General features: G+C 33.0%; 4 protein-coding genes across 17 annotated transcripts in view; 2 read left to right on the top strand and 2 right to left on the bottom strand.

The window, feature by feature from the left end:
- LOC120778645 (palmitoyltransferase app) overlaps positions 1–8,455 on the top strand; it is a 29,419-nt gene extending 20,964 nt beyond the window's left edge. For 6 of the 9 annotated variants that reach the window (XM_040110555.1, XM_040110552.1, XM_040110551.1 and 3 more), the window contains 4 exons: positions 70–262; positions 465–540; positions 4,656–4,688; positions 5,699–8,455. In XM_040110555.1, the coding sequence (XP_039966489.1) occupies positions 70–262; positions 465–540; positions 4,656–4,688; positions 5,699–6,666 (1,270 nt within the window). In that variant the 3' untranslated portion in view covers positions 6,667–8,455. Of the gene's footprint in view, positions 1–69; positions 263–464; positions 541–4,655; positions 4,722–5,698 lie in introns of all 9 variants that reach the window. The other 3 variants (XM_040110557.1, XM_040110556.1, XM_040110558.1) reach the window with 3 other exon arrangements.
- Positions 8,456–8,502: 47 nt separating this feature from the next.
- On the bottom strand, positions 8,503–12,063 carry LOC120778648 (probable serine/threonine-protein kinase DDB_G0271682). Of its 6 annotated transcripts, none has more exons than XM_040110559.1 (5): positions 11,823–12,063; positions 11,566–11,700; positions 9,437–9,940; positions 9,189–9,370; positions 8,503–9,118 (listed from the first exon to the last, which is right to left on the bottom strand). In XM_040110559.1, exons 1-5 carry the CDS (start codon positions 11,938–11,940, stop codon positions 8,903–8,905), a joined length of 1,155 nt encoding a protein of 384 aa, XP_039966493.1. In that variant the 5' UTR covers positions 11,941–12,063; the 3' UTR covers positions 8,503–8,902. The 6 variants fall into 6 exon arrangements, 4 of the variants coding, with proteins under 4 accessions (XP_039966493.1, XP_039966495.1, XP_039966494.1 ...); XM_040110561.1 differs by having other exon boundaries at positions 9,023–9,140; XR_005705573.1 differs by lacking the exons at positions 8,503–9,118; positions 9,189–9,370; positions 9,437–9,940 and adding exons at positions 11,000–11,090; positions 11,149–11,202; positions 11,270–11,471.
- A 472-nt stretch (positions 12,064–12,535) lies between these two features.
- LOC120778214 (protein LLP homolog) lies at positions 12,536–13,223 on the top strand. The gene is made up of 2 exons (XM_040109971.1): positions 12,536–12,721; positions 12,788–13,223. Exons 1-2 carry the CDS (start codon positions 12,536–12,538, stop codon positions 13,040–13,042), a joined length of 441 nt encoding a protein of 146 aa, XP_039965905.1. The 3' UTR covers positions 13,043–13,223.
- Positions 13,215–14,585, bottom strand: LOC120778213 (syntaxin-17). The gene is made up of 2 exons (XM_040109970.1): positions 14,131–14,585; positions 13,215–14,067 (listed from the first exon to the last, which is right to left on the bottom strand). The coding sequence occupies exons 1-2, from the start codon at positions 14,444–14,446 to the stop codon at positions 13,478–13,480; spliced, it is 906 nt and encodes a 301-aa protein (XP_039965904.1). The 5' UTR covers positions 14,447–14,585; the 3' UTR covers positions 13,215–13,477.
- Between the last annotated feature and the right edge of the window lie 1,491 nt (positions 14,586–16,076).

Raw genomic sequence — 16,076 nt, 5'->3', positions numbered from 1 at the left:
GTTCGTTAAATATTTTTCTTTAGAAGAAATATTTTATGATTCTGTTTTCACTTTCTGATTGTTTCACAGTCGGGGCATTGCAACGGATGATTATATTCTGCAAATGCAACAACATTCCAGTCCACGCCATCCGTTAAGCGACGTGATGAGTGCTTCTCACGTAGGTTCAAGTGGAATGGTTACGGCCCAACCAGTAATTGCAGGAGTAAGTGCGGGCATTAACGTTGGGGGCAATGATATTAAAAACCGCCTTTATGAAGAGGTGAGCTATTAACTCATATTATATTATATTGTAATTAATTTCCGTATATGCCTTGTTGATATCATCATTGTAATATTATATTATTTTTTTTTTGCACATGCAACTAATGTATCACAACCTGCAATTTCACGCAACTGGATTGGACATTTGCACCAAATACATTGATCGTTACACCTTCTTTTCTTATGCAACATGACTGTAGTCTAATGCCTCTTCGGCAACATTAGGTGCTAGTAATGGAATATATCGACCACGGAGTTATGATAATCTACAAAACGGTAAGTCACAGCAGCTACAATATAAAAAGTGTTCTTTGCAAACACTTCTACCCCCTGCAACTCATCAATTTAAAAATCGACTACTAAAGCCAAAACCAGAGAGACAAATTCTCCACGAAAGCCATAGCGCACTTGCGACTCCACAAATCATTCATTCACCAACCATATCATCGTACCATTTAAATTTGAAGCGATCGCTTCATTTGCCAATTTCGCCTTCTTTCGATGCAGGAAGCTCTCCGCTTCCACTTCTGCATCACCATTCCCAAAATATGCATTCCATGTACCCTGTAGCATCACAAGCGCAGTCTTTAGCGGTAACAGTGGGAACAAATAGTATCATCGGTTCCCCCATATCAACGTTGGCGACACCCATACCTGCTGGCACGCGCAGCACAGCAAAACGTCCATCTACATTGCAACTCCAAGCGACAGCGGCCCACTCGGCCAGTTCTACAACTCTGACGACCATACATACCGCTGCACCACAGCCTCCAGCTCCAACCGATTTTAAGTATTATTCGCCACAACGAAGTACTGATTCCAATTTAATGCGCAATTATCCATTTCATAAAATTCGCGGTATGCGTCGTCAGTCAACTCAATCGGTTGATTCGCAAAAAGTTAACATAAGTGGTTATCAACCGCTCCCGATGAGGCCACGTTATAAACATCAAGAAGTCCTCTTTGAGTTAAAATCACCCACAAATCGTTTAACTATTCGTGAGTGTGACTTCGGCGGCGGTGGTGAACCCTGTGACGATGACCAATCTATAAAGGATAGTCAAATATTTCGTGTTAGTAAACGAAACTTATATATGAATCATCGATCCCCGTGGAAGGAGCGCGATCGTTATTCTAATTTATATGAATATTCGTTCAATATAGATTTAAATTCCATAATAGAGGATGCTGCTGGAAGTGACTCATCATAGTATGAAATATACATGATTTACTTTAGCTTTTGTTATATGCACTGTTGATGTCGCTTCAATATTTGGGCTAACACAGATGTCAGTATTAAAATGTAACACATATTTATTGTTATATGAGAATAGAGTTTTTAAAGCAACGAAAATACAAAGCATAGGTAACTCATACTTCAAGTTTTTCAATACGAACATTTTAATAATGAGGTTGTAAACGTACATAATTCCTGTCTTGCATAAAATGAAATTTAATATGACTAAAACAAGTCCACTATAGACGACAATATAATAATACATACATATGCAGACGTATTTGGAATTAAGAAGATGGTAGAAACAAAGTTATCGTTAACTGAGAAGATAATTAACATGTCAGTCTTAAATACGCTTATTATATTATTATTTTTAAATATGTTGGACTACATTCTGTCTTCTTTTTAAATTGCTTAGTAATCCTCATTTGTCAAATTAAAAAAAAAAAAAACAATTACAAAGATTTGTGAAATGTCTTAAGGATATAGCTTTAAAGTTCTGTGAGGTGTATCTATATTTTTTACGAGTTCCCGCTTTACAATTTTGAGCCTTTGGCATATTATGTCGCAACGCTAGCATACTAAAATAATGTCCTTTTGTTTTCCCGAAATTTTATTTGTGATTTTTTTTTATACTGCTACTACTTCTGTCGAAATATTTGGATTATCATACATCACATTCCCTTTGAACATTATGAACAAATATTGTACCGAAAAATCCCGAAATGAATAAAAGTACTGCCATTTTTGCTAAATCTACTAACCCAAGTGACTTCAAAATATATATAGATATAAAGTTAAACAAGATTTTAAACGATTAACCGATTAAATATAGTAATACATTTACACGTTATTGAATAAAAGCAAAATTAGAGGCTTTTACGTATATATTTAAAAAGTGGTTGATCAGCTGTAATATTCACAAAATGTATAATATTAATTTATTTAAATACAATTAAGCTAACATAACAGAGTACTCATTTATAACTTAATACTTTTGGAAATAACAAAAGAATTTATAGATTTTTTGTGAAGGTGTTTTCGAAAGACCAGTGTCTACTTATTTAACACACATTTTTTATTACTTAGTTACGATCATCCTTCAGATTTTATAATCGATATTTTATATGTGCTATTCAAAATTTTTACATATAATTCCTTAAAAGATCTTTGTTAGATGTTTGGCAAAGTTTCTTCCCTATGCTGTAGAAGGTACTGGAAATTACATAAGATTATGTTATCTCCACTCTGAGGTACGGCCACTATTTGAAAAGACTTTATATTCAAATTGTCATAACTTCATACCACAACCCCCTATGTAGAGGTTACAACTTTTTCTAGGAATAAAATAGCATCATCACATAAACTAGAAGTTGGTCACCAAAATTTTGTATTAACATCGCATAAATGCCTAATAAAAGCCGACAAAGACTTTTTGTGTTACTAAAATCAGTTTAAAAAATAGGAAAGTATCTGATCCACTAATTTTTTTACTGAGACAAGATAAATATCGACATTAGTTCTTCGATGCGTTTAGATTCCCTATTGGATCAATTGTGTTTAGATTCAAGGAACTTAATGAACATTTCGGTTTAAATTTGTGTATGATCGTTCTTTATGCAAATCAGCTTAGCTAGGACCCTGTTAAAATGTAACTGTGGAGAAATTGTTTAACAAGTTCACACTCATATTTGTTTCTGCTAATTTCAATATTATTAACCATTATTTTATTCATTATGTTTAGTTGTTGTTGTACGTTTACAATTTTTATATTCGTTCAACTATTTATTATCTCTCTCTTTCTCTTTATTTTTACATTTCGTACTTTCATATCGTCATTTTGTATTAATATGCAAACCATTTCGAAAAAAATGTTAACTGATTTACTCAAAATAAATGTTGAGACAAATCAAAACAAGCCGCGTCGCTTTAAAACAATAAAAACTAAGAAAAATACTAGATTGGGTGAGTTGTTTAATATTTTCAACTGTAATATACTAAAAAAAAATTTTGAAATGATGAAATATAAATAAGAAATAATCCATATACACCAGTTAGTTGCGAATAATTACATATATTGTTATTCTTTTACTGTTTATGGTAGTATATAAACATGATTGCATATAAAGTTTTATTGAGATTATGATTTTCTTCTTCAAGTTTAGCAAAAATTAGCTTTATATCATAGTTTGCCAACTTGCGTTAGAAATTTGATGAATTGTGTACTCTCTTTTGCAATTAACTGAGATTTTTTTGCACGTTATTTTAAACATTGATCAATGCAATTGCGGATTGCAGTGTTTTGCTCAGATTTTTGTTTCAGCCCTTCACACAAGACGCTGTCGTGTATACATACATACATATGTCGGTATGCGTAAGAAAGAAAATTATTTTGACTCCTTCAGAGTCTCGGGTAATTAGATAACGAATACAAGTATATCAAAGGACATGGATTATTTATTTATACAATTTTAAGGTCAGAATATTAGACAAGTATTATGGGAAATTAATAAAATTTTAATAATCTAATTGTCATCGAACAGTAGTACTCATTTCCGTTCTTTCAGTTGTCGTTACCAAATTTAAATGCATATTTTGTAGAAATACAGATATTAATTAATGAACTGCCTCGTAAAATGGAATTTACTTCAACTTTACATAATGATCAATTTGTATGGACGATAATATTTTCAGAAATATGTATTTAATTTTCATTGTGTGAAGGGCGCAGCCACTTCGGAATTATCGAAGTGATTTTGTTATTAACCAAAATATTTATATTAAATAAATCACACAATACGAAATGGGAAAACTAGCCATGTTCGGTAATACATTTATGTACTTTCTCTAAGTGATTATGTATATATGTATATGTATGTATCTCGCATCCCATTCCCCTTCACTATACCATAACCATAAATTTGTTGGAATATTGGCTCTTGTTTATCATGTATCATTTGAGTCTGTATACAACAAATATGTGAAATATTTTTTTATTTAACCGAAAGGTACATAAAATTGAAATATGTATTTCATATTTTCTCTCTTCTTTTCTTCCCTTGTACATACGTAAATTTATGTTTTGTGTTTTTGTGGTCGTTCGAATAAAATAAAAATGAAATACCCTACAACGAAAAACCCAATTTAATTGAAGCTCCTGAATTGATTGAACCATTACTTGATGACGGTGAGAGAGTACAAAGTGTCTAAATCGAATACGGTATTTCCGCTTTCCGTTTTGCGACAAACTCGCTTAAATTCAAACATGTGCATGCTTTATGAAAAGTGTAAAAAGTCTAAGCAATAGTTTTTAATGAAATTCATAGTTCAACACACATAGCAACCTCCTTAGAATGTAATAGTACATAGCATACATATTTACAAACACAAATGATTTATATTGACTTATTGACGATTATGGACATATTTACATTGACGTGGTTCACTATTTTCCCTCTAATTTCGCAACCATTTTTAGTTCAAGGCCAGTCATATCCCCTAGAGTCCAATAATATAAAAATTTACTAGATATAAATGTTAGAAACTTGGAATATTTTTTACTTCATTGTATGTATTCGACTGTAAGTGTGGTACACAAATATTATATATTTTGTTTTACATTTTTTATGTAAACAAGGCTCCTTTGTCGGTAAAAAAAAGTCCGGCAACAAAATATTTAATTTTCATTTGGGTCGAAAAAAGTTAAAATTTGTTTACTGGTGGATGAACAAAAAAGTTTATAAATATTTAAACATAATTTTTGTATCTAAAAAAAATTGGAATGAACATACTTTGCCTTCGCTTTTCTAATCGTACAATTGAGGTAAATGGCATTTAAAAAAGTATTGTTTTATTTACATGTTAATATTTATTCTTTGGACTTACACGTGACTAATATGTATTTATGTACGTATTTATGTACGTATTATATATTTGCAATATAGTAAATATCTTTGGTAACCATATATGTTCAAGTAATCGGACTTGACTGGCTTTAAGCTTTAAAAACTGCTTTTTCTTGTGGTTAATATTATTTAGCTTTTATATTTAATTTTGCATTGTTACATAAACTAAAAACATTTAAGCTACTTAATTAAATATACGATTTGTTTTATATTATTTTAAAAATCAATTTTCATAACTAACAAATTTATAATACTAAAAAATGATCCGTTTCGCTTTCAAAATATATTTCAGGAAACTCCAATAGCCTTGCGCATTTGGTAGACAACGAAATTCCCCTTTCCCAGATGGACGTACCGCAAACACAAACCGCACAAATGCAACGGCAATTCCGTCACCATAAAGATCGTGTACAAACGAGTTCCTCAGATAGCAATAATATTATAAATACATTTGACAGTAACGACTGCAATCCTGACGATGTAATCGAAATCGTCGGTAAATCGGAAGTTGTAGTTGCTGTGGCAGCAATCGCTGCAACAAGTCAAGCTCGTGAACGCCAGAATCGTTCGGACAGCTATAATAACTTATTTTATTCGGATAGTGGTCCCGCTAATGCAACAAGCAATACATTACCATCGAGTGTTTCGGCTATTGAAAGTTTTGATAAAGAATCACCCGATCTTCCGCCAGAAAACAATGCAATTAACTTATCTGCAAGTATAGACATGAAAGATTCTGGAGATTTGCCAGAACAAACGGAATCAACAAATGAAAAACAGAAATCCAACTTGTTAAAACCAATTTCCCAAATAGAAAATGTGTATAGCAACGTCTTACAAAGTGGTGCTCCCTGTGCTAAACATGTAGATAGTAATCCCAGTTTACATGTGTACTCCAATTTAATGGACGAACAAAAACAGCACGAATTAACTCTACAAATGAATAAACAATATAAGCAATTAGCGCAGAAAAGTATTACATCATCCGGTGTAATGTTATCGTCAGCGTTATTAAATGACGATTTAGATTTGGACGACCCAGTTAGTGCATCATTTGTTGCACAAGAAAACGTAGACTCCAGTTTTTTATCTGCTAATGGTAAAGTGTGTGATAGCTCTATGAGTGGTCTAAACCGTCTACGTATGCTAAATAATACGACAATGATAAATACCGCACTTGATTTAGACAGCTTGGACGGTTCTAGCTTAGGCAACAATTCTCAATCGTGCTTAGTTAAAGAAGCTCCTCCATTATCCTAAGCTTCATATCGTCAACTACGAGAACAAAATAGATACTTATGCATGTATACTAAAAACGAAAAGTGTACAAGTTGATAGTTTAAACTTTGTATTTTAATTTACATAGGTTAAGATTTAAACAAACCGCAATGAAGATTTACGTACGCTTATAGCAAACGGCATTACTTGCACAAAAGCTGAGAAAACTACAAATTATGATGTGCATATTTTAAATTAAATTGAGTAGTTTGACATGTTTAATGAATTCAAGTAGTTTAAAACGAAGTTGTTAGACTTGTATAAACTAAAGGTACTGCCGCTCTCACCAGTGACTATGGATATATAAAGCTACCCATCACCAAACACCAATCAAAGAATTCATTTTTAATTTCAGTTATGATCTTTACTTTTGAAGTCATCGGTCATGGGTAATTTCATATCTTGTCTGAATTCCGAATTTTAAAAATTTAGAATAAAGTGACGGGCTATTGAAAGAAAAATTTAGGAAAGAAGTTCGATCGTTCAGATTGAATTTACACATAACAATAGCAGTATCTGTTATGTTGTTGTTGTAGCGCCAGAAATCATTCCTGAAGAAATTTCGATGAATCGTGCCGGAGTGACAGTCCTTGGCGTGATAAAAATCCGGAGCCGTTCCGATTATTCAGACCCAACTTTCGTGGGAACGAACGGGAACGTGCCTGCTATGTATGTAAATGCTTTTTTATGCAATTATTGTAAAAATTAGTTTTAACTTTGAATGCGTAGCCTAGAGGAAGTGAACAGAGAAAGTATAAAGCATGCTGTGAATGAGCGTGCGAGAACAAAGCCATAATGAGGTACTTGCGCTTTCTTAAACGCTATATTTTTTAATAGTACTGATTTGGATATTAATTAATTCAACCAGTTAGTCAACACAGCAAGAGGTTGGTTATTTAACAATGTAAATAATCTCAACAGAAAATACCAATTTTGTTTTGTTTTAGTGTAAATTTCATAAAAATAGCAAGAAACTCTGCTAGTTCGGCTGTAGCATAAAAGTACAATGGCATATTTATTATTGCCGTTAGTTTAGTGCTAAGTGTTAATGTTATTGTCATATGTCTCATTAAGTTGATTTTGTTGGGCAACCATGATTTTACCGTATTCTTCTGATGATATTTTTAAGCACAAATTATGTTTCGGAAAGAAAATTATATACGAGTTAAAGTAATGGGCATGCAAATTAATCGGCAATGGTAGTTGCAATCATCAATTCAATCGTTCATAGCACTTTATAATAACTACGGCTTGAGTTCATTGAACAATTTATGTGAAATCCTAGAAAATAAGTAAATAATAATTAGAGGTTAAATGGCTGTGCCTCAAAAGATAACCGTAGGTACGAAATAAGCTAAATTAACTTAAATTGTTCGTGGGAGTTCAGGTGCACAATTTTTAATTAAATTTTAGTTTATTATAATTGCTTTTAGATGTTAAAATGTAGAAAATATACGCGAATCAAATCCAGAAATTGCCATTAAAATATGGAAGGTACGTAAAGGTATTTAAGATTTTATATTGAACAATAAAATGTCAGTTAAGATTGTAAATAAAATAAAAGTAAAGAAATACATATATACATGGTAAACCATATAAAAGGAAGGAATAAATAAATCAACCTGATTAGTTATAAAAGTTACTATTACTATTATTGAGATGTTATAAAGTTGTGTTGCCGAGTAAAAGATTATTACATAAACTCGTTACTGTAACTAGGTGAGAATGTGAATACTATAAATGAATAAAGCAACGAAAACACTAACATAAATATAACAAGTATTTCATTGATTTACCGTTTAAAAGTACAGAGTGTTACCTTGCAAATGATACGAGTATAACTTTCTAAACACACTGACTTAAGAAAGTATTGTGTAGTACTAATTGACAGATGACTGCTAACCGGGCAATAAGAAAACGGCCCTAAATTGAGTCAATTAAGGTTAAGCAATATGAAATTTCTCAGTTTTTCATTTTTGTAGTGATCCAAGGCAGTATCGTGCTCGTGTTTAAAATTAGTATATTTTGTTTAGAAATTTAATACTCAACACGTTTTCATTTATATGTGTATTGATATTGTCGTTAAGCTATTACACAATGAACTTATATACATTACATATGATTGCTATATTTCTATGACAAAAATTATAAATTTTATTAAAAAATAGGATTATCAATTATGCTAGCAATTCTATAGTTTATTTATAGTGCTACCTAACTATTCTTGTTGAGTGTCCTCTAGATTCACGAACACATTTCGCATTTTTTCCAAATCAGGTGGTGCCGTATCAGGGTTTCTTATCCAAAAGTGATAAGCGCGCTTATCTGTTTGTGTGAAGGGCTTGAAGCTTTTTGGGTTTAAGGCATCCGTACCTGTGATTTTTGAATTGTATCGAGCGTACAAAAACACACGATAACGCCAGTTATCGAAAGTCTAACGAATACAAAAAATTACACTAATCACAAAATGACATAGGCCCATATATTAATAAATTTCCTTGTACCTGTTTCCATTCTGCTACATGTTTTACTGCCCCTTGTGGCACTGTGTTGAGAATATCTGCTAATTTTACCCAATAGTGATCCAAAATAGGATCACTACGGCGGTGTTCGTTTATGACGGGATTTTGCTCCATAAAGTTAACGTATATTTCTTTTTGTTTTTTCGACATACGCTCCTTTCGTTCTAAAAGCATAATAATATGTTGCACAACCAAATTATGTATCATATATTTTTGTGATTAACACTTACGCCTAAAGCTATTTCCAGTAGTATTTTCTTGCATCAAAGCCTCGAAATGTTGTTGTTGTTGGTGGTGTTGCAATGCATATTCATGTTGTAAACGCTCCAAGTGTAGTTCTTGTTGCTGCTGTTGATGATGTTCTTCATCAATATAGACACTAGATTTTGGGTGGACCGGTAACGGGGGAGGTGAAGAGCCGTCCACCTCAGTGTTGGAACCAGTCGTATTAATTGTCGAGTCGTAGTCAATTTTCGGCTCTATTTCCATATGACTTATTTCACCAGCGGGTATATTTGAATGCTGCATCCGAATTTTCATTGTGGGGATTTCATCAGCATTCTGCGAGTTTTGTGAACTTGTTCCGCTGGCATTAGAACGACCACCAACTGTTGTATGGTAAATGGGAGTGTCTGCGTTTTCATGTAATTCCAAAGACGACTTTTGTGTCGCTGAACAACGGCATGTTGAACAAGTACCAATTGTAGTGAAGTTTTCTTTGCAAGGATCATAAACTGTATTGTATATAGAAGAATAAAATGTATATATATACAATATTTAAAACATAGTTCACAGTATCTAGATGTACATGTATCACCACAAAAATAAATATATAGTCGAGTTTTTATATTTTTTAGAATTTTTATTTCTATAAATTATGACATTGTACATTATGGGTGTATAGGTTGCTTTGGTATTCAATAAGTGCATTTAGACTGTTCAATTTCCGATTTGCTGAATATGTTCAGCTAATCTGATTGCTGCGGAGGAGTGGTTTTATAACTAGTCCACATTGAATACGCTCGCTGATCGGTGGATGTTAGTGGTTTGAAATTTTTTACATTGTGCGTTACGGAGCCAGAGAGTTTGTAATTGTAGCGATAGTACATAAAAACTCTGTACCGCCAAGCGTCAAATGTTTGTTTCCATTCCTCCACGTTTTTTACCGCTCCTTGTGGAATATTATTTAAGATTGTAGTCAATTTATTCCAATGGGATTCTAACAAAGAGTCGTTGCGTCGTTGAGACTGCATGCATGGGTTTTCTTCGAAATATTTAACATACATTTCCTTTTGGTCCTTAGACATTCTCTCTCCTCTCCCTGTTTAAAGAATCACAATCGAATTAATTGCTTAGTACAATACAAACTAAATTACCTACTTCTAAAGCGATTCATTGAACATGAAGCAAACTGATGTTGCTGGTAACTAATTTTCTTAAAGTGGGTGTCAGTGATGGTTCTATTTTCAAAAAGGTGCCCTGGGCCAAACAAATGAAGTTCTTGGTTTTGCTGATTTTGTACATGGTCGATATCGAACAATTGCTTCTTTAGTGTCTGTGTTTTTTCGATTTCATAGTCACTAGGGTCACATTTTGTAATTGTTTGCTCGTCAGTAATAACCAGCAATTTTGATCTCTCAGTTTGGTCCGAAAAACCTTGGAAAGCAGTCTCTCTTTTAGAGGTTTCGGAAGTACTTGTAAAACATTTTCGACCATCTTCTGTATATTTAGTATCTTTACCATCAAAGGGGTCTCGATATTTTCGTTTTTGAACATCTTCAAGGTGTATATTTTCATGTAATTGTAAGGAAATGTCTGCAGGAATAAAGTTCTCTGCACAAGACGAGTCAGCAATGCCATTATCTGGTATGTCATTTAGATTAGCTGGAAAAAGAGCATATTAACGATACTAGATTTAATGTAAATATGTTTATGAACTTACTAGAGGCAAGTGCAGTACGGTGATCGTGAAGCTTTTATGATTATTTAGTTGAAACTGAACATTTATCAAAAATTATAATTTATCGTATTTACATACATACACATATATATTTATTTCTTACTTAACGCAATCATAATTGGATTCTAAAATTAATCTCACGACATTTTCCTCTACGTAACCAGCAAGGATTAATATTTTGGGAACCGTTTTTGTGCTACCTTAAAGCAATCATGAACTACAATTATGTGAATGTTTGTTTTGGGCACCTAGCTTTAGCTCCTAAAATTTTAGATGTCCTTATCTTATTATAGTATATGTTGAACCTAACAAATTTGTATATTAGCGATATCAATCGACATAATACTGATACCATAACATATTGCAATAATTTTAGGATTTACTGATGCTATTACCCACCTTGTCCAATTTCTATAACGAAATTGGTTAGATCATGGCGTTGCGCCAAATAATGCAAAAGCAGCTCATCCGGTATGTTGAATCCAATCTTTTTATTTCGAAATTCAAAGTTATAAATTCCAAATGCAGCTCTCACTAAAATAGATTTATATGTATATATTTATATTTCTTTAGAATTACTCTTATTTATATAGGAATTATGGTAAATGTTTCTTTATGTACCCTCTTTTACATGATCAACAAATCATTTTTCATACCAACATTTCTCAAGTCCCAGATGTTCAAATTGCGGTTCTCTTCAGGCACTCCAATCATTAGAAGTTTCTTACTGTCACGAAATTGAAAAGGAATTATTATACCCGAACGCAGTACCATTTTATTGTCTTAAAAAGACTATATCCGAGTTAATTCATTAACACTATTCAAAATATTGTTGCCTGCAAAATATTCTTCATATAACTTCCAGGCTGAAGGATTCACTTTATTTATTTTTTTACTTACTTTCAATATTCTATTTTGTGGATAAAATTCCACACCAAACGTCAATCGAAGAGGAATCGATCCACAAGTGGACTGTAGCGCATGAAACTCGAATCAGATCATTATTATACAAGTTATGCCATTATGTTTCGTTATTAATATTTGATTATATAAAACTTGTTATAGATACATTTTTTCAAAATTCAATCATTCATATTTTTGTTTTAGAAAATAATTAATTTTTCAACAGATATGTTGGTGTCAAGGACATTGAAATAATTTAGTGTGTTTGTAATGAAAGCTTGGCATCTCTGATAGGATTGACGTTCTTTTTTATTCAACGTTTGATCTGTCAAATAAGAGAGAACGTCAAAAATATATACGAACATTGCGAATAACATCACACGTGTTTATGTTGGGATATTCGGTTTACAATAATAAATTCCTTTAAAATAATTAAAAAATTGGCGATTGCTAAGGATAAGAAAATATGGGTCGTACAAACCGTTCCCGTAAGCGTCGCGATGAAATGAATAAAATCAAGAAAGCGCGTTACGAAGCAAAGGAACTTATTCGATTAAAGAAAACATTGGGTCTTATAGACGCTGAAGGGAATGAAGTTATGAAAGATATGTCGGATGTAGCCACAGTAAAAACAGCAAAAGAATTAAAACTAGTAATACGAGATACTAAACCGAACTTCAAGAAATGTATTCTAGTAATTATTGTTTATAATTTTCAGGAGAAGAAATCTCGTGAAGAACAGGAATTGGAGCATGAGATGGAGGAGCGACGAGAGCCAGGTAAAAACTTTACAGAAGTTAACGAGAATACTGGAAAAGTTCATGTTTACAATAGTAAAACTATGAAAGATCAGCACGGTTCATACCCGCCATGGTATAAACCAAAGAAAACAGCTAAACGGATACGAAAGAAGGCACACGCGATGAAAAAACGTTTTAAGCAGACTTGGACAACTGCGAATGTTCCGTTGTAAAATAATTATTCTTTTCTAGTTCATAGAGTATGGTATAATATACATATATATATGTATTTTTAATTTCACAGGAAGTATGTATTTATGGATATATAGAACATTTTGAATATAAGAAACAAAGTTTTTGGAAATAAATTACATATTAAATCTCCTGTGAAAGATTGAACCCTTGTTAGTTTAACATATAGGCTTTATTTTGGTTCATATTACATAAACTATTAAAGTTTTATAATGTAAAAAATAAAAAACAATTCGCAGATACATATATAAATAAATAAGTCTTCATTGTATAGAACAGTAACTACGTACTCTACATATCACACCTGTCGTAGCTTGTGCTACGGAATCTAATTGTCTATTGGTGTCCACGTGTAATACCAATTGGGTGCAACCCCCTTTTGTGCATTTCTTAGTTTGTTCTTCCGACGCTGAGGGTCATTCATCTGTTCTTTCCATTTCTATAGGCTCTTGTGAACTTTCTTCTTCAATATTACCTTGCATAACTGTGGGATTTATTGAAGGGTTGCTCTTCAATACGGAACCACCTGTGAATCCAAGTATTCCACAGCCCACAGCGGCCAGACCACCTGCTTTCAAACCGGCTACCAACCCAATAGGGCCACCTACGCAAGTGCCTATCAATGCGCCAACCACTGGATACATTGCTTTTTTGTATGTAAGGGCTTTGCGCAAATTACTCTCACCGATTTGCACATTTTCAAGGGCTTCTTCGGCGTTATCAGCAATGATTCGTACATCATTTCCTTGTTCTTGAACCAATTGATGCATATTAAGATACATTCCATTGAGATCCCGAATCTCGTTTTGCAACTCTTCTAGTTCATCCAAGCAAGCTTGTCTCTGTTGCAATTGATATTCTTGCTGTTCATACTTTGTTTCTATCGGAGGAATTACTTGACGATGTGCTGTGGTTAGTCCTATTTCTGCCGGAGGCGGAGTTTCATCCTCTTCATTTTCCAATGAGCCCGAGTATTTATTATATGACGGTGCTTTTAATTTCAGTTCTTTAATGAAATTTCAGCGGTATGATTAAGAATAATATATTACTTTAGCTATATTTAGCTTACCTAAATATTCACTCATGCCTTGGAAAGCTTTGTTTTTACCATCTTCCATCATTATATCGAAACGTTCTAAATCTTCAGAACGGACCCTTTCTCGTAGAGCATCCATCTCAATTAACAGATTCTTAATTTGTTTAATTACTCGTGTTGCATTAATTTCCTCTTTCTTAATTTTATTCCAATCACCCAAAGCTAGGCTTTTTTCGATATTGCTGCGATGATTTTTCAGGAGACTCAAATGATGTGGAATGGCGAGGTCATTAAAACGTCGAACAGAAACTTCCGCCTGTTTTAAAGGTATTTTGTCGTTTGAAGCCATTGTTTATAACTATCTGAACTCTGAGAAAAGCTATAACATAATATGGCGTTCGCGGATATACTTCTTAAAATAATTAGAATTGATTTTAGACTTTAATAGTGAATTTGCGATTGTAGTATTTTTGATATGACAAATAAAGTCAAAATTATTTTCTTTTGTATTGCAATTTTGTTTTCATTTCATTATTCGCTATGCAGGGTTGATATCAATTAGTATGAAAAATGTTATCAAGAATACCAGACTGTTGAATATACGTTTTCAGTACAAGCTTAATGGCTGATTCTCATAGAACCTTTACATAATTTTCCGTCAGACATTTGTTTCGTCAGATCATTTCGTTGGATGCTTTTGCATGAGTACGTTTAAGTAAAAAATAAACCAAGCCAAATGTTGGTCAATTCTCATCTTTCAACACTTCGCCCAGGAACAGTCATCATTTTTATTCTGGCATACCTTTTATTTTATACCCTGAACAGGGTATATTAAGTTTGTCACGAAGTTTGTAACACCCAGAAGGAAGCGTCGGAGACCCTATAAAGTATATACATATGTATATAAATGATCAGTATGTTGAGCTGAGTCGATTTAGCCACGTCCGTCTGTCTGTCTGTCCGTCTGTATATATACGAACTAGTCCCTCAGTTTTTAAGATATCATTTTGAAAATTTGCAAACGTCATTTTCTCTTCGAGAAGCTGTTCATTTGTCGGAACGGCCGATGGCGGACCACTATAACATATAGCTGGCATATGAACTGAACGATCGGAATCAAGTTGTTGTATGGAAAACTTTCACATTTGACAATGTATCTTCACGAAATTTGGTATAGATTATTTTCTAAGGCAACAATGTAATCTCCGAAGAAATTGTTCAGATCGGTTAACTATAGCATATAGCTACCATACAAACCTAACGATCAGAATCTAGTGCTGGTATGGAAAACTTTTGCATTTGACATGGTATCTTCGCGAAATTTGACATGGATTACTGTTTAAGGTAATAATATAATCTCCGAAAAAAATGTTCAGATCGGATTACTATAGCGTATAGCTTCCTTACAAACTGAACACATATGTAGTTACTAAAAGAAATGCACCTGTGAAGGGTATGTTAGCTTCAGTGCAGCCGAAGTTAACGTTTTTTCTTGTTTTCTTATTTTTTACAGGCTATGAAGAAATAGCGCTGTTGAGAAATAAGAAGGAAGAAGTCACAAACTGACCATCCCTCCCCCTCCTACATTACCGTAATTTATCCAGATATCGCTGAACTACACCACTTAGGGTAGAGGCAAGGCTCCATACATCAGGCAATATACATACATATGTATGCAAACATACATACATATGTACCAGCGGATGTTTGTTTAAGCGTCGTCGCCACAATATTCATTGTTTAAAACAAAAAAAAAATAGAAAAGTAATGCTTTGCTAGTGCTTTCTAGGTACATAAGTATGTCGTATGATTCTTACTTGAGGACTCAAGTCCTAAAGATGAATAACTGATTTTTACATGAAAGAGTTTATTTCGGCATCCCATTTTGATTTCAGGATTAAGTATCCTGGTATATTCAGGTTCCTACTCATTTATCATTCAACTTAAAATATTTTTCCAGCTATGAGCAAGAGTTTCTT

The sequence above is a fragment of the Bactrocera tryoni genome, chromosome 5 (genome assembly GCF_016617805.1).
Source record: "Bactrocera tryoni isolate S06 chromosome 5, CSIRO_BtryS06_freeze2, whole genome shotgun sequence".
Lineage (NCBI taxonomy): Eukaryota > Metazoa > Arthropoda > Insecta > Diptera > Tephritidae > Bactrocera > Bactrocera tryoni.
Note: the sequence above shows the minus strand (reverse complement) of the source record. Positions and strands in the feature narration are given on the sequence as shown.